We start from the raw sequence: 19,495 nt of genomic DNA on the forward strand, positions 1-19,495 counted from the left end.
CTGAGGAAATTTACATAAATGCCCGTACCTGACCGAAACACAGGGCTACAATTTAAGCAACACCCTTCACAGAGCAGTCCCTAAGTGGGCTCCCTGCTTGTCACCATGACAAATTTGAACAAGATGGTACAAGGGGCCTCCTTTAACACTCTGGAAAAGCTCAAAGGAATAGGCATAGGCATGGCTACACAATATTTTAGCAGTCTTTTTTTTTTTTTTTTTTTTTTTTAAACCCTGCCAACTAGCAAGTAACCCACTTTCTTCAAGAACTGGCTTTTGGCAACCTGTGGTTAACCAGTGCATGGGACCTATTCTGGCTCCTCAACAACTCAGCAAGTAACAGCATTTGCTAATTGCTAGTAAAGGTTTTTAAAGACAACATCACCAAACACCATGATGCTTTTTGCACAATACCATTCATTTAACCAGCTTTTGTATAAAAATGCCTAGATATTGGTTCATGTGTGAACATCACAAGTAGTTTAAGGAATGTGGAACAAAGTTCCACAGAAAAAAAGAAAGAGCTCTTTTAAAATGCCTAATTGAGTCAGCAATGAGATCTCTGTTGCAGGCAAGTCACATGATTTTGAAAGAATAAGGCTAATAAAACGTACTGATATATTTATATGAAAATCAGCACAACTTCCAGCATAGAGCTGAGGCAATTTTGTGACCACTCTTTCAGAAAACACATGTAAATCAGACAGCTGCCCAAGTTTGCAGTTCAGTGACCCTTTCAACTGCCAAATGCAATGCACAAAGGTAGCTCAGAAAGCAATTAGAGATTGGCTGGGAGGACTCATTAATTTATTTAAACTTCAAATCACAGCTAAGCAGTCTCCCCCATTTTTCTGGGGGAGACTGTATGCCTCAGACCCATATTTAAAAAGAAAGGTTTGTCTTCTCAGAATGACAAAATACATACAATTTGCTCCCTGGTGTTTCTTAGGAAGAACAACTAATGCATTTACAGTACCATGAGGAAAGACATCTAGAACAGAAGTAGACATAAGCACAGTTCAATCCAACTGCTCAATCTCTAAATATTTCTGCACCTGCAAAGTCTAAGGCTCCCTTCAACTACTTGCAACACAAAACTCAGAGACAAAAGAAAGTGAGGAGAAAAAAATGAAGAAAAAATATATTTTCCCTTCTAGTGATAATAGGACTGGGAAATATCAGTGACCAACACAAGAAAATGATGCTTGTTTGGCTCTATTCTACTATATATGGCATGAGGCCAAGATAACAATGAGAAAGTAAAGTATAAAGAGATGCCTTCCATTTTGGAAGCAGATATCAAAAGTTGACAGCAGCATCTTTTCTTCTCTCAAACAAAACTTGAGAGGCCCTTGGCCTATGGCAAAAAGGTCAATTCATCACTGATCTCATGATGACAAACAGCAAAACAGACAAGAAAGAAATGCATGCATATAGACATTCATACGAAGGTCTGGGCCTGAAATCATGGTAGCATTAATTTACCAATCTATTAGTTAATTTTTTTATTAGCCTCATTAAAGGGACCACAACTATAACACAAAGTAACAACTGAGCACTACACAACTCAGAAGCCATATCATCAAATTCTTCATGCTGCAGTAAAATAGCCAGCTACAAGCTATAATTTAAGATCTAGTCCATGACTCCAGGAGCTAACCAACTGGAGCCACAAGGATCAATGCACACTTCTCTGAAGTGTTTATGAAAATGAGACCATACTTCTAAGTATCTCTCTCAAACCAGCCTACCTAATTTGATAGTTTCCTTATTTCACACTTACATAACCATTTCCTAGAATCAGTTTTTGAGGCTCACGGTACAGCAGACACACTCCTAAACCAAGAGATGACATGCTGCTGTTAACTCATATTGCATTGCCCACAACCGCTTTTGTCATGCTGCAGATTATCCAGAATGGCTTCAGCTGCCACTCACAGGTTTTACTTCTGCTTTGTTGACTTAAAAAACTGTGTAAAAGTAACAAGATGGCCCAAAAGAGCTCCAAACAGCAGTGTGTAAGCTGAAACAATGCAAGAAGGAAAAAGGATTCTGCATATGGTACCACTGTGATTCAAACATCATAAATGATACTGAGAGGTTACATTATGTAATTGCCATATCTTCAAACAAAAGTTAGTCAGCAGACTGCACTCATATATACATGTAGGAAGCAGCAGGGGAAAAGGATTTCAGTCACTCAAATTTGTGCACACCCCATCAGATGGATTAGTGCCAGAGCTTGTTCTCTGCCAGTCTGCCTCCTTCTGCTGCACCCTAACTGATCCCAAGTATATTTTCCTGCCCTGACTGGGGTGACTAGTGTGCTTCTCTTCTCTCCAACATCCAACATCCCTCAGTACACAGTTTCCCTTATCTTGGAAAATGCTCAGACCTGAATTTAAGAAGGAAAAATAAAGAGAAAAAAGCCCTCTTTGTTAGATGAAGTCAACCTTCTCAAATATATGTGTGGTAACACCAGGAAGAAAAAAGAAATATTTACTCTTCCTAAGTACTGTGCTTTCAAATAGATTTCACAACTCCAAGCATATGATTTCAAATTATTTTTGCAATTATGGGCCAGTAGTATTGGATTATGCTATCCAAAAAATAAGATGGGCCCAACCATTCCTCAAGACTTGTTTCAATAAAACGGTCCAGTGTAGAATACCCTAACAGCAAGGTGCCTGAAGGGTCAAAGGGCCCATGACACTGCAGGTTATTTATGTAGTAAATACTTCTGTTGGAAGGGACCTCTGGTGGTCTCCTGGTCCAGCCCCTCACTCAAAGCATGGCCAAGTTAGACTAAATTGCTCAAGGAAGGCGGTTGCACAACCTCTTTGAGTGCCTTGACTTCCTCCTCATTATGTCACATTTCTACTTAACACTGAATCAGATTTTTCCCTGATGTAGCTTGTGAACACCAACTTTCAGCTTCTTGCTCTTCACCTGCAAAAAAGTCCAGCTCCCTCTCCTCTTTGCAATTTCTTTCTAGCTGCATTCTATTCTGACACCTGATGAGTGGTGAACAATAATCTCATTGAAGATGCACTGTAATATTTTCTGCCAAAGCAGGCACTAAAATTTCAGTATGACTTTCTAATTCCTTGTTTCCTCAAACCTTTTTGTGTGCCTGCCATAGAACTGAGTGTCAGCCTAAGCCACAGTGATAGAAAGGTTTGATCCCAGTGGCAGAAGTCCTGTTTGCCTTGCATTAAAGCTTGCCAAGAAGGAGAGCTTAGTAGTAGGGGAAAAAAACAGTGCTACTACAGGTGATTCATTTAATATTGGCCAGTTTGAGTAAAAGAACACAAACATATAACCTGTCTTTATGAAGTATCACATATGGAATCAAGTGAAAAAGGATTCCACTTTAGTTCCTCCCAGAAAGTGTAGTTTTCTTCAATAACGTGCAAATGCACAGCATGTCAAGTACCAGTCATTAATAAAGTCCCCAGGAGACCCGATCGACCCACCCTCACTACTTGGTGTCATTAGATGAAAGGATGTGTAAAGTACACATATCTCAACTGGACAATAAACACACAGTGGTCAAAAAATTAAATAAACACATTCAAATAAGAGTAATTTTATGTTTGCAGGACACAGGCCAAACTATATTGGCATGCAGTATATAAAGAGCAAGTTCTTAGGAAGTAATTAGAAAACAAACTACAAGCAAAAAAAAAAACAACAAACCCTTAATTTATGAGTCCACCAAACTAGTTACCAGAATATATTATTAAGTAAAGGATTATTATCATACTGATGTTTAAAATGAATAAATAATTATCAGCTTACTTCTTTCTTACCATTGTAGGTTATCCTTGGTTTTGTCAAACACATCACAAGATGTAAATCCATTTCGTCAGAAGATACAAATTTTGAACATACAGGGCACTTGAATCCTATGGAAAATAAAAATATGTAAGTGTAAGCATACTCAACCATGTAGCAAATATATATATTCAAGCCAAAAAGCTATTCTGCACATATAAAAATAAAGAAAAAAGAAATCCTGGAGGCTATTCAGTTTTGACCTGACATTTCTTTCATAAAACTTTCATTTTGTTCTTTCAAAAGATCTCAAAATGGACCATTGTTTCTGGAAATCATTCTGTTGACAATTGTAAACATTGTCAGCACCTCTGGAACATAAACTTTCTCAACAACTTAAGAACAGTTTAGGGCAGGAGCAAGAGGATAATATGACTTTACTAAAACAGAAATTACAAATGTGTAGAGGACAGAGCCATTAAAATTTGAAGTTGTGCAGGAATCCTGAATTAGCATGTTCATTTTTACCAGGAATTGTACTGAAACTTTAACCAAGGATCTTGGTTTTACATTTTGTCATACAAGCTGCAGCATCTTTTACCAGTCTGGGCCCTGGGAAAATATTAACTCAGGGGTGTTGCCTCACCTACTGAATCACGAATACTTCCTGTAGCACTGAATTTGTTTGACTGCTCTCATCCTAGCCAAACATGACCTTGTTTAGCTTTTGAGGTCACTGCCTCAGGCAACATGGGGTAAAGAATAATTAAGACAGTCTGGATTGTGATGCAACTGCATAACAGCCTATGATAAAAGTGCTTAATACCTTAATTTATGTCATTGCCAAAGACAGCAATCTTCCAGTTAAAGGACAAGATCAGCTGGACAACTTTTACAATCCACAGAAGAGCCTGACTGATTTTGATCTGCTGAATAATTAACACAAGTGAGAGACAAAAAAAAAAAAAAAAACACCAACATGGATCTCAATGCATAGTAGTTGTTAAGCAGTACACCTACAGGCAGATTGTCCAATGGGACAACATTCAGCAAAAATATCTAATCTACAGCCACCCTCAGCACAAAGGCACAACTTTTTCTCTGATGCTGTGAAGAGTAATGATGCAGGCCTGTATAAAAGGTCACTGCACCTTCCACCAGCATTCCCATCTGGGCCTGCTCCCACATGTTTTAGTTTGTTGCCTCTTGCTTTTATACTTCTAACCTTGGGAGTCCACAATAAACAGAGTCAGTCAAGGATGACAAGCAACTTGATGCTGCACTTTCAAATAACTGATGCCTGAGAATTTTCATCTTTACTGTTAATTATTATCCAGACATAGATCAAGCAACTAACATGAAACATTAGCACTTGAAACAAGTACTGCACTTCCTTTATCAAGAAAATGACATATTTCTTATGGGCAGCTCATAGGAAGCAAGTCAAAGAGGACAGCTAGTAACAACCGTAAGGAACTCAGGGCAGCAGCTGAACATGTGCTGGAAACCACTTCCTGAGATAAAGTACAGTTCTGCTTCTTCCAATTTTAGTTATATCTATTTCTTCTTTGTGTCAATCTTACACTTCAGTTTAAACATTGCTCTTCTCTCCTTGATTTTATTCCTCCTTCCTCAGCCTACATTTTTACAAACAACAGATCAATAAGCATAGCACAGCCAAACATGTCTTTTGGAAAAAACTAGCTGGAAGCATTAATTTATTTGTTGAAAGCTTTATCAGTGACCTTTCAGCCACTGTGTAGCATCCTTCACACAGGTGTCCTGGGGTGACTTTATGATGCTGAATTATATACCCATTTGTCTATTTAGCCCAGAAATAAGTTTTGCACCTTTAAGACTGGGTCTGAGAGCAAAGAGAGAGAAAAAGAAGTGCAGAGTTTGGTTTCAGAAACTGCACTCACTCCTGCACATTCCTGCTCCTGGACTGTGTTGTCTGCAGAATGGACAGCGAGAGAGAGAGCTCGCCTTTGCTTTTAGATAACTTTTGGCTAGCTGAGGCAGAGAAGTTCCCTGGATTGTGGTTTTTCTTTTTCTTGGAACTGTTCAAACCTGCTCTGGACTGAAGAACCCAGAAAAACGCCAGGAGCTCACTCACACCTGTGGCCCACCAGGCCCAGGACTCTGCATTCCAGCACTGGAGGGACTGATAACAGACTGAGCTGAGCTACAGCTCACAAAGAGGACTTTCTGAATTTATCACCTCTTCAGAACAGCGAGAGGTTTTGTTTTTTAGTATTGTTCATGTTTTGAATGAACAATAAAAGCTGGTGAATGCTTTTCCTGTTAAATAAACAGGTTTTTTCCACTTTTCTCCAAGGAAATAGTTTCCTGAACCAGTTGGGGGAGAGGCCACTTGAATCTGCTTTCTAGAGGAACCCCTTTAGAGGTTTTCTCCCAAATTTGCCCTAAACCAGGACAGCAGGCTACACCTGAACATGACTAAAATCAAAATTAGTATCTCAGTCCTCCAAAAACCCAAACACACCACCCATTACTGTTCTGTTACAGGTTTCTTCAAAAACTGACTCATGGTAAATTTTCTCTCAATCTTTATCACCCTACTGCTGCTGATTACTAGGTTTTGACTAGACTTAAGACACATGCATTATTCTCATTAATATGCTTCTATAAGGCATAATTGACAATACAGTTTGATGTGAAAAAGCCTGTAACTTCCTTATATGCTTCAGACCGAGTCCTGCTGTGACAGAAGTGGATGTTTAAATCACAGCAAGTTAACTTTTATGTTCATGGCTAGTTAAGCACTGAGACAGTCATTAGCAAGTTCTCTCTCTGCTTTCTGGACAGAAGTCTTCTAGCTTATTCCCTAGAGTCATGAGCACATGTAATTGGGAGAGACAGGGAGGGTACACATCCCAGGAATTCTTGGAGGAAATATTTTAATCCAAATAAAATATTGGGGAGAGCTTGAGTGAATAATAATGATAATTTAATAATAATACTGCTTTTACTTAAAACCATGCTTGAAGATAGACAGCTGTGAAAAATCTTTCAGGTTATCCACCTAGAGTGTTCAGATGAATATGCTTTTACCACCATGCACCTGCCCTTAAATCTAATAAATAATCTGTGTTCTAGAAATATAATAAGCATTTTAACAATACGTTTTGTTGTGGCTTGTCCTGTGTCAGGGGGATGTGAAGGAAATGGTTAAACAACCACAAACATCCTCCTGACACAGTAGGTCTGGGATACCTCACTGCTGTAGCTCTACTCGGTGTGCAGAACCGAAGAACCCAAAGAACAGAGGACACCACACTTAACTAAGATTTAAGGAACAACTCAGCTGACAGAAGTAAAAAGTGTGTTTGTGGAAAATATGTTTTTCCAGTGACCACAATCAGCTGTATGCCAGAGACTAGCATAATAGCAGAAAAAGAGCCTTGGGCTCACAACACTTGCTGAAACATTCTTTAAATACAAGTGAAATCCGATTTCTCATTCCTTCACAAAGTTCCACTGCAATCCAGCTCCTGGATTTAGCCATCTTCCCCAAGAGATGCATAGCGTAAGTTTCAGGTGAAGGAAATTACCATTTCCAACTCCTTTTAGTAACCCTAAAGAACAATTATTTTGACTATAGACAAAATACTTACTTTATTCTAATTGTATTTGAAAAATATAAATAAGCAAACAATCTACGCTGTCCACAAGCCAGTTGAAGGTCCTTTAAAAAGCTCATATTTTCCTACCTTTCCTCAAATCAGAAAGCAATAGTTTCATGACCCAGTTTACAATTAAGTACTGGGTAGGAACAAAGACTCTATTGTACCCCTGCCCAGCAGGCTAACAACATTTATAGCCTATGTTTGTTTTTACCATCTTCTCAAGGAACAATTCCAATAACTTAAAGAGAATTTCACATGACTTTAACAATCAGCAACAGGTCAGAAATAACTTGCTCTCTACATGAGTTGTTTTACTGGGTTTTGTAGATAATTCACAGACATTTGGACAAAAAAGTGGAAGCAGTTATCAGATGAGGCAGCATCACACGAAGAGTCTTCCAAAAATTTATGAAACTCAATCAACTATTTTCTCACTCTCTTTACAAGGGGAGCACAACAGATAATATACAGTTCTAGGTAAAAATCCAGCTCTTAGGAAGGTGTTGATTTCACAGCATCCCTTATTTTTGTCCCAGATGAGAACTATCATCTTTGTATTAGCATTGTCACTGTCGGCACATCACTGTAAGGTCCTTCCTTCTCCCATAGTAGAGAACTCAGGCCGTGACACACCCTAAATCAACTGAAGGACCACCTCTCACCCCATTCGCTACATACAGAAGTACAGCCCTAAAGAACTGAGCACCAAAACCAAGCAAGCACACACCTCTAGCTGACTTCTACAACTGCATCCTTAGGAGGGCAGGGAGCCAAATTCTTACAAGCTCCCATCATCTAGTTTCACAACCCTAACAACAATACTGAAAGTAACACATTACTTAAAACAAAACCAAAATCCTGGGAAAAACAATTACAATTACAAGAAATGGAGACAGAACAGAAAGTTGAAGTACAGCTACTAGAAAATCCCAAGGTGACACAGAAAATCTGAAATAATTAAACCTGCTTAGGTATCAGGACTTAGAGAATTCTGTCTCATTCGCTCTTGATTGCATCACTTTCTTCAAGCTCTGCCATCTTTTGCAAGTGAACCTCCAGTTAGCCAAGAAATCCCATCTTCTCTCACATCCATCTACCAAACTCACACTTTTCCTGTCCGGCAGACTTGGGAACTACCCACAGGACAGGTTGATGGGTGGCCACTCATTCTATCGGCACCAATTTCAACCTCATAGTGATGTCTTGCTGTGTTTGCCTTGCTTTGCAAGCATCAGACTCCTTAACTTGCACTTCAGTGCACAGCAGAGCAAACAAACATCCAATGAAAAACAAACTCCTGGATTGCTAAGATTTTTGCAAAATCATGCGGGCACTTATTCTGGAATATCTACTTTGTGGTGCAAAAAAAAACCTGCTAAGAGCTTCCAAACAACACAGTGCAGAGTGTCACAGAATTGCACATAAAGAAACATGTTAGACTTGCACAGAAGAATAGATGATCCTTTCAGTCAATATTAAAAAGTTGTAGAAAGAAATAAGCACAAATAAAACCTGCATCAACACAAAAGACTGAATCAGCCTGAAAGAGTAACTTTTCAGCAGAAAACATCAACTAGAACACTGCCAAAGACAAACTAAAAGTAGAATGGGAGCAGCTGCTCTTTTAAAGTATGCAGCATATTACTATTTTAAGTCTTTGTATCGTTGTGTTTTCAAATAAGATGGATAAATCTACCTTGTTTTGCATTTAAAGAAGTCGTAATATAAATCCTTGCATCCACACACTTTTTCTAAGGTGTATTCGAGAATAAGAAGCCTGACAAATGTTACTTACATATTCACACATGTCCTTTGGTACTTCAAAAAAGAAGTACAGACAATCTGGAAACACAGCATCCAGTAAATTTGATGGTATGAGGGTAGTATGCAAAACCACTATCACACAAAGAAAGTCTATATAATGATGCTAAAAAGGAAACAATGCCACACAAAAAAAGAGTTGGTTACCTCTTATATGTTCAGCAGACATGGAGAACAGTCAGTAACTCTGCTCAGTATAAAACACATGTAGATACTGGGAAGTGTGTACCCTTTATCTTTTTTCCCTAGTCTGAAAACAAACAGGGTCCTCTAACCTTTCCTCACAGGCCCTGATGTCTAAACCTTTTATTGCTTTTCTTGTCTTCTGGCCTCTCTCCAATCTTACCATGGTGCATTGCCAAGAACTGGGCAGAGATTTCAGGCTACACAAGTCCTGAGCAGAAATTAATACTTACCTATTACAGTGTTCCAATAAACTAGGTGTTAGTATATATAGATCCATCTATACACAGCAATATCTCTTTTATGGGTGTATATATATATAGGTAGGTACATTTTAAACAAACCAACAGGTGATTGGCTCATTTCTCTCATGTCTTACAACAACCCCTACAGCAGAACCATTGCTAGCCAGGTCCATTTTTAGTGTCATATTTCTGCTCACATTTATTAAATCTTATCTTTTTTTAATCCATTATTGGCACTCTTTTAACTTGTTAAAAAAATTATGAATGCAAATTTTGCCCTCCATAGTGCTTATAAGTCTAGCATTTTATTTGGTTTTGTCAAGTGCCCAGCCTCCAAAACAGAAATTGACTGAAAAAGAACCCAAAGCAGACCACTGTGATATTTGATTTGAATTGCTTTCCTAAAGCAGCTATAGGAATTTTTTCCCCAAGTACTTAAAAATAGCATAAATATTTTAAAGTCAAAGCATAATGCCTCTGTTTCTTTCACTTCTTCCTTTTTTGTTCAATTGTGTAGAGACTATGAAGGAAAATTTTAAGAACAGCAGAAAAATAAATGGAAATAATTCAGCTTCTCAGTGAAGTAATAGTTCTGGTCAAGATAAAATTCTATTACTCCCTTCCTCTGTAAACTAATTTGTAAAACTTGAAGTTTAAAAAAAAAAAAAAAAAAAAAAAAGCTGTCCAGTAAAGGCCACGTGGTCTATCAGAGTTATATGGTCACAGAATTCTCTCTTCTCCTCAGACAGCTGAAATGGAAAAAGAGAATGAGTAATTCTATAAGCTCAAAACCACAAAGCTTTGTACACTAAAGCATATTGCTTTTACACAAGCTAACACCTTGCCTGGTGGCAAGTTTACCCTAGCCATCAATGAGAATATGAAAATTATTCCACACTATATTGAGGAACAAAAAACTAACATTTTTTAAAGTCTTTCAGTTAGAAAGCAAAAGAAAAAAGAGCATTACCAATTCCCAGGGAACCTTCTACAAGAAAATTTCCAGGTGCAGTAGCTGGCAATACCAATGGCTACTCAAAAAAAGTTTGCCATTTTATGGACATAAGTTTTTTGTTAAGGAAGAAAATGTCTCAGTGAAAAATCACATCTAGTTCTCTACCTTTCATCCTTCCTTCTGTTGTTAATTGTCTAAGCCAGGAGAACACAGTACCACCTGGAAAGACTTCTGGAGATGATAAAAAATAAATACATACTCCCTTCACTTTAGGAGAGAATATGAAATCAAACAGAAATAAGGAACACAGTACAAACATTCTAGGCTCTGTCTTTTTTAGAAAACTGAGCCACAGTAAGAACAAATAAGCACTTACTGATTTCAGGTTCATAATCTAGTGGGGTTTTCTTCCCCACTTTTGTGCCATAATAGTGAAGTAAATAAACCTGTGAATTCCTTGAGGGAAACAAGGGATTTTCTCTTTTATTTTCTGATTTAAATGTCCCACAGAACTCAGAGTAAAAGGGGGGATATATAAAGTGGGGGATAAAAAACCTGAACTATTTTAGTTAAGGAGTCCACAGAATAATTAGAAAATATATGTTTGGATAATACTTCATCTCCTAAGCAAAACCTTATGAAAGACAATCTTACTACATAACTTCTTCAGCTCCCTTCATCTTGGTAAGTAGGACAGTTAGATCTTCAGTAGCAATCACTGAAAAATAATGCAGTACAGAATGAAGAAGAGAAATTGAACAGGTATTTTATCAACTACACAACTTCAGGTGTCTAATATCAATGTAAAAGTATTATGTGATGATGATTATAATTGACAGCTGCACAGTTCTAGAAACTGAATGAACACAACCATTAAGAGAGAAAAAAAAAGCCCAATTTTAATATATCTTGCAAACCAGAAGATGAAATTACAGGCAGGAAAGACCTGTGGAAAGATTGATATTAACTTTAAATAGGACAATAAGAACAGCTGTTATTAGAGGAACAGCCTTTTAAGAGTGACATTTCAGATCAATGCAAGCACCAAAGGGAGAAGGAAGCACCTTTTTAGCTCCACCTGTTTTGTGGGGTCAGTGCTATCAGTGCTATCAGTCCCCTCAGTCCCATCATCCATAGGGATCTGTAGTCAAGCTAAATGAGAGACTGCTCAAGTCTCTGTCATCCAAAGCCCTAGAGTACCTGCACTTTCAAACTGACAAGCACATAAACAGGAACAGTTCTTCAAGTGACTTGTAAGCCATTAATTCACTCTTTAACTTATTACTTCATTACTTGCATTTCAGACACATCACACCCTTCCCATCACAGATCCACTCCACAAGTTTCTCAATGGATCTGAAGTAGCTGAAGACTGACAAGTGTGAATATAAACTTTGTTTGGGAGCAAGCCTTGGTTTTCATATAAAAAAGGCTCCACCCACACTCTAAACCCAGAAGATTTTAGCTTTTGGCTTACGATGCTTGAGAAGCACATTTTCAACTAGCAACCAAAAACTCCCCTTAACAATGAGACTTTGCCCAGAAGAATATCTTTCACTTCCATTGTGTTTTCCCAAGGGAGGGGTAAGGGGACAGAACCCAAGGAAACACACTTCTCTTTTTCATGTAGGTGTGATGAGTCGCTTCCAAAAATCCAACTCAAGGACAAGAAAGGAAAGACACTTTTCTTCTCTCTCATGTCTCTCCATCATCAGATCTTTGGCAAGCAGAGACAAGGGCAAGGTCCCCCTCTAGCCTTACCAGCAGGGTAACATAAGGAGTATGGGAAGAAACTAACCCTACCACCATTTCAGAGGCTTTTGTACACAAGTGGAGCCACTTGCCACTCAGGTGAAACCTTGTAGAGCTGAACTGTTGTCTGAATATGAAGTTCAGCCAGGGTGGACACATTTTTGAGCCCAACTGACTGCCTTCTTCAGAAAGCAAGTAGCCAGAAAGCAGAGTCAGTGGTTCAGGGCACAAATGTATTTTATTTACACTCAGGAGGCAAGATCAACCTGCCTAACTAGCTCAGTTATGATGACAAATAACTCACTGCAGGCCAGCTTGGAATTCTGAAAATTTTTAAGCAAATGAAATGCCTGAAAACTCTTACTTCAGAGATACCCCATATTCCCATTGCTTTTTTCTTCTTAACTCACCAACCTCAGTTCAAAGAGGAAGAATTCTCTCTCACTCCCACAGTCTCTCCTGAGCCTATACATTTGTTTCTTTCTTTCTTCTTGAATTTTGCTACTCCCTCAATTTTCTCTTACTGCCTGGAGCAACATTTTTCTCAAACACCCGAAAAAGGTCTTTCCATTCATAATTTCACAATATAAATGGAGGAAGACAGACAGGACAACTGTGTTCTGTTGTCAGAAGGCACTTCTTGAGCAACTGAGTAATTTGGCAGGACAACTACAAATTTTTAAGTGCAGAGAACCAGTTTGTCTACTCTCCCCTGCCCTACTTCACATTGTCAATAAAGTCACTACATTCAAAAACATACCAGGGTTAAAGAAAATTTTCCATTAGAAATCACATCATTGAAAAGAGAGTGTAGGAAGAGCTGCTCCAAGATGAGAAGAATCAAGTCCTAGGTTTTCAAAATGCACAGGTGTAAATACCTTCAAAACTAGTAGTGTACAGCGCGACAAATCTGATCAAAATTACATGAAGCATGATAACAAGAGAGAAGAGGGTGGCTATACCATGCTGAGAATATATTTAATGATAGCTAAAAGGGAAGTGGTATGATGCAAAAATGGCTGAATAATGGTTGACAAGGATGACTAAACTGAACACGTGAAACAGAGCATCTTGTGGGACGCAGAGAAGTCTTCTGAGCAAACTGGCCAAAATGCATAGGAGGTCTTACAAAAAAAAAGAAATGGGAGAGACAAAGTAAACACTGCACTTGAAACGCAGCAGACAGGAACAAAGGAGCAAGCCCCAGGAGAAGGCAGCATCTCAGAAGACAGCACAGATAATGATGCTGCCTGAAAGCATGCAGAAGACAAAGTCTCTCGGAGAATCTGAGAACTATTATTCTACTACACAAACAAGGCGATAATGGAGACCTGAGAAAGCACAGCATTTACAGACAATTAGTCTGTTGTCTACAAAGTTTTTACCAAAGTAAGTGAGGGTAAAAAAAAAAAAAAAGAAAAAGAGGTCCTCACTAAGGCAAAACTTTGTAAAGTCTGATTTAGTGGAAATACTTACCAATAACCTACTTGTTCCTGCAGAAATAGAGGTAGCAGTAACAAAAACAAAAAAAAAAGGGGAAAACGAATCAATGACAAAAAAGTCAGAGTACAAAATAAAAAGATTACATCTGGGAAGAATATGTAAGTAAAATGTTAAATTATATGTGGGATGTTCCCAGGAGTTTATATGTTAATTCTAAACAGAATAATGATTCATTTTTGACAGCAACATTAAATTATATACCAAAAGTACTTATTATTACATTTATTACTAAGTATAACAGGAAAATTTTACCTATTACAGTTTCAAGAATGTCAAAAACAAAGGTTTCAAAGCATACTTTTCTTGTGCTTTTCATCTATTTTTTCATCACACAACAATAATTTTTATTACTTAAGCACAACAGCAGATTTTCCTGTATTATTATACTCTGTATTTTCCCCCTTTATCTCTCCACAAAGCAGTCCTCCATAGATTGCATAATTGATCAATTCAGCAGGGAAATATCTAACCAATGCACTCATTTACTTTCATTCACTTGAAAGTGGTGAGAGTTGAATAAGTAGGGCTGGTTGGTTGGTTATTTGAATTTGTTGGAGGGAGGTTGTTTGGGGGTTTTGGGGATGATTGGTTGTTTGGGGGTTTTGTGGGTTTTGTTCGTTTGGCTTGATTTTTCTCCAGAGTAGGAATATGGCTTATGAATAAGAATAGAACTTATTAGAAAAGTCTGGCTTAAAAATACCATTCATTCTCAGAACAAAGGAATTTTCCTTAAGGATTAACTTTTTATTTAAAAGCATGGACATTCTCTGCTTATCATAACAGCCTTTTGTTTTTAAATGGAAAATTCAGCTAAGAGAAGTTCACTTACATTGACCCATCTATTCTTCCAACTTGGAGAATATTTACCTTAAGGTATGGACTATTGGCCAGACTAGGGTGTTGGATCATAAAAAGCCAGACATTTAGGATAATTAAAGAGAATATTACAAAATATAGAGACGTTGGTTACAAAACATGTTAATTTCAAAAGTGTACACTGGAATGAGACCATTAAATTCCTCAGTATTAACATAATTTAAGTGCTTAACATGAGCAGCATACAAATTTTGGGAAAATGTGTTGCTGAAGTTTCAATAACACACATCTATGTAATGCAATCACTAGTTTTGCAAAAGTTCTTATGTCTAAGACAGAACCTTTTAAGAGCATTTGGAAATGTACCATTGTGAAGAAAGCATCCAAAATGCCTAGTAAGAGGAACAGTAAAGAAAATGCATTATTAGTTCAGAAAAAGACAGAACTGAAGTAAAAAAGATATAACCCCCAAACTATTTATTGTTAGTAAAAAGTGAAGAACAGGTATTGAGTTTCATGCTTTAAACATATCAGTGAGAGATTTGTCTATATTTAGTCTTTCACCTCAGAGTACACAGCACCCATAACATATTCTGCAAAATCTATAACAACATCCATAAATCCCAAACCAACCAAACTTTCAAATGATATGTTACACCACTGCTACCACAGTAACTAAGGCAGAAAATGTAATTCTTGCTTCTTCACAGCTAAGACAACACCATTTGAACAAACTGTTCATATTTTCTGTATCACTCATACTTTAAATATCCCTCGTAAGGAATGCTACTGAGCACTTCCTATTTTTTTGCTGTTTACAACTGCTGCATTGGTCTATCAGTCAAACTGTTGAGAAAGTTGATTAATTACCCATTTTTAACATCTGCGTGTAGAAGAGAAACATCTTGTTTACATTAACCAGATCATGCTAATAAGATGCACATATGCATGCATATACACACAGAGCATAGACTCTAAATGAATTTTAACAGGGATCTGCAGTTGGAAAAAAATAGATTGAATGATAGTTTGACTTTTCAACAGCTTGTAAAAACCACACAGTAACTCAATTTTTTTTACTTATCTAATTACACCTTTCACATAGGGTGTTATATGTTTTCATTGCTTTACTCATCCATAAAGCTACTGAATGAAAAAGAACCTACACCTACTTAAGAGGGATGGTTTTTTTCTTCACTGTTCAAAGAAAATCATGGCCTATCCTTTGACAGACATAAGCAATACTCATTAAAAAAAAAAGGAGACACTGTCTTGAGTTTGAAAACTGAGGTAGCATGAAGCTGCAACATGCTAATGAATTATACCTTAATAAGAAGGGTTGTTGAGATTTGTGGGTTTTATTTTGTTGTTTTGGGGTTTTTTTGCAAGCAACTATGGAGCAATACTAACTAAGGAGCAGTTAGTATTCCTGTTTCAAGAGTGTCCGTATTAGATCAGAATCAGGGAATGCCAAGTGGTAAAAATACGTTTGTTCACATATATGTATTAGTCCCTCCTCCAAAGAGCTTACACTCCAAAATAGACAAGAACAAGCAATGGCTACCATAGGAGCAGTGTCTCCATTATATACTTGAGAAAGGCAGCAAGAAACTAGCTCTACCTTACACAGAAAGTCAAACAAGTTTCCCAAGTCTCTGGCTGTCACCTTATATAAAAATGCCTATTTGCCCACAATGACATTGAGACAAGTCAGAGAAAAAGTAAATCAGTGACATAAATTTGCTCTGCCTTTTTATGTAGCACTGCCTACTTAACCAGCATCTTACCCAATGAGTTAGCAAGGCTCTACCACAGGTCCCTAACTCCAATGACTGTGTAGTTTAAACATAAATAATAAAATGCTAATTGAAAAAAATTCATGTTTTGAAAGAATTAAAAAGCTCTTTAGAACAGCTCTTGATGGCAGCATAAAAAATGCCTGAGTTTGAGCCTGCACTCCTCCCAACTTATTTACACATTCATCCCTTCACCTTCCTTCTCTGCTGTATTAGCCAACTTGGAGACTGAGAAGATCAAACAGAAGCTAGAGGGCAAAGACCAATACGGGGCATCCAAAGAAACTCTTCCATGACTTAACTCCAAACAAACAGCTAAAAAAAACCCCATGCTACAAGAGACAAGCTAATGAAAGATGTGCCCAAAATGTGCTGTACACATACTTTACCAGCAAACAACTTATTACAGAAAAAAACCCTTCCAAAATACACATCAAGTAACCCAACACCTGGGATTTAATTCTCTTCAGAGAGGCACTCATAAATTTTTTAGTGCCTCTCACACATTAGACATCTAAAGCCCTGAGGTAGACTACTTAGGACAACTACTACCCCAAATTAGAGACACAGATTTGTATCTGTTTTCCCGTAGTAGCCTTTCATTCTAGGTTGAAATTTGTAACTTTCCAAAATAGTCTGTGAAGGAAACAATAGTTCTCAAAAGACACTTTTACTTAATCAAACCATTGCCCAAGCAAGAAAGATTTCACACTGTTGAGTGTTCAGGCACAGAATTGTCACACTGTTAATTCTAACACTTAACATAATTTATAGGCACTTTTCTTTTTCAAATTCAATCTTCTCCTTTATCTAAGAGGAGCATTAGTACCTCAAAAATACTTCTGTTTAAGTAGACAGATGTACTTTTAATGTCTTATGAAATAAAATCCCCATTACAGTCTTGAAGTATTAATCTCTCACACTTAAACTGTGACCAGTTTTCTAAAAGGCTTTCTTATTCTGGATTTTAGGAGAGGTCAAAATAGCTGTTTCCTACATGGACACAAGTTTAAATCCACTCCTTTCATTGTGGAAGAAGCCCTCAGAAGGTAAGTAAGTCCACTGCACACAAGTGAGTGTAAGAGCAGCTGTGATAAATTTCACAGTACAGCCACACACAGAATAGTGATATTAAGCCAGGTGTAAGTCATGAGCTCTGATGAAAAGATAGATTTGTTCCAGTTCTTCCATAGCAAATTCTATCTATATCTAAGACTTCTGAGAAGTAAGTCATAGGCATGTAAAGGACAGTCTCTGCCTCCAGGCTTTGTGGGTTTATCAAGTAACTTTTTTTAAAACTTGCCTTTAACTACCATTTTTGGGAACACTTAATAAAAGTTCCTAAGGGAAGCTGGCATTCCTGCCAATCACCATAAAAGCACCTCTTCTCTCTAGAGGAGGTCTTGCCATACCTGTCCTTTACAGCAGTTGTATCAAATCAGAGATCAGTAAGCCAAGAGATCTGCCACTAAGAGAAACCTATTTTTATTGGATTTTTCCCTTGAAATGAAGCAATACTCCATATGATTCCTGGCTTTGGGCAGTGCAAATGCCATTTAAAACATTAAACTTATGTCTCTTCTTTCCAGAACTGTGCAGACATTGTACCATTTTTTCTATTAATCCTGCAACCTACAACAGCAGTTTCTGGTGTGGAAGGTATCTCTGCAGGGCAGCAGGCACGCCACAGAAAACTAACATCTCTCTAATCCTTCAGGGAGTTTCTCCAGCTCCACTTTGCAAAATGAGTGAATGCTGAACTTGTTCTGTGAACAGAAGACTTCAGCTTGGTACACTCTGTAAGGTACTTTGCCCAGAACATAGTAGGATGGACTGAAATTCTACTCCTGTTATAAAATTGGTGCTTAGTTAAAACACAAAATTGCCCAGAAGCTGGCCTAAGAGGAAAAAATTTATGCGCTGGAAGGGTTATGTCATATATATGGAAATAGAATTCTTTTATACATGAGAATACATTTTTGGGTAGAAATCAAAACCAAGAAAATTGTCCTACTTCACTACTGTGTAAATAGGACAATATTTATTGTTATCAGAGATATTCAAAACAACATTGCAAATTAAAATCTTAATTAAGGGAGGATGTTCACAGCACTGAACATCTACACAATAACTTCCAGAAGGAAAATAAAAATTCCTTTACCAGGTCTCTACCTGCAATACAATTCATATAGGTTGCACTACATCTTGAGACAGACTGATCATGTTATATTGTCACCTAGTTACTCTAGAGCCATACAGTGAAAATACAGGTGATCTAGGCTCAGAAAAACAAAATGTGTGTCAATTCACTGTGTTACTAACGCACAACACAGGTGGGATTATAACTCCTGCAGTACCTTATTGTTGTTCTTGGCCTATCCTGAATCGTCATGAAGTTGAGGGCAGTGCTATCCACAAAATAAAACAGCAAGCCTTCTGGAATCAGTTCCAAATATTAAAAGAATAATACAGTATTCTAATCTATTAGTATTCTGGCAAGAACACGCATACACAAATCAGAGTCTTTAAAACCAATTTAGACAAAAATCCTGATCTCAAATGTATTAATATGGATAGCTACAAAGCTGCCTTATTTTTCATAGACAAATGGCTTGTACACAAGCAATTCACAAAAGATACAGGAACATCTTCTAAAGTGCCAGTTATGACAACTTGCATTATCAACTCCTATTCCCTCAGGGACAGTTTTACAGAAAGAAACTGAAAATTAATCAAGGAAAGAAAAACCCTTATAAAACTACTAGCTCTTGCCTTGCACAGCCTAATCTGTTAAAAAAGGTTTGGAATTTATTTAATATAAATGTACATGGTGAGTTCCATCCCCAACCAAGCAAATACAAATAGTATTACATGTACTGTCCAATCTCTCTATGGTTCTGTAACTATTCAGGGAAAAAACTGTTCTTATACCAAATCTAAGAAATCAGAATACCAGGGAAATAAAATCCAGAATTCAATAAAACCCCAGGACTTATA

At 37.5% G+C, this 19,495-nt stretch overlaps 1 protein-coding gene across 1 annotated transcript in view; it reads right to left on the reverse strand.

Moving 5' to 3' along the window:
• The window catches only part of ZNRF2 (zinc and ring finger 2), a 53,558-nt gene that overhangs the window by 18,455 nt on the left and 15,608 nt on the right, over nt 1-19,495 (reverse strand). Inside the window, exon 2 of the mRNA XM_053941691.1 lies at nt 3,813-3,908. Coding sequence (XP_053797666.1) covers nt 3,813-3,908 — 96 coding nt within the window. The remainder of the gene's footprint in view (nt 1-3,812; nt 3,909-19,495) is intronic.

The sequence above is a fragment of the Vidua chalybeata genome, chromosome 1 (assembly GCF_026979565.1).
Source record: "Vidua chalybeata isolate OUT-0048 chromosome 1, bVidCha1 merged haplotype, whole genome shotgun sequence".
Lineage (NCBI taxonomy): Eukaryota > Metazoa > Chordata > Aves > Passeriformes > Viduidae > Vidua > Vidua chalybeata.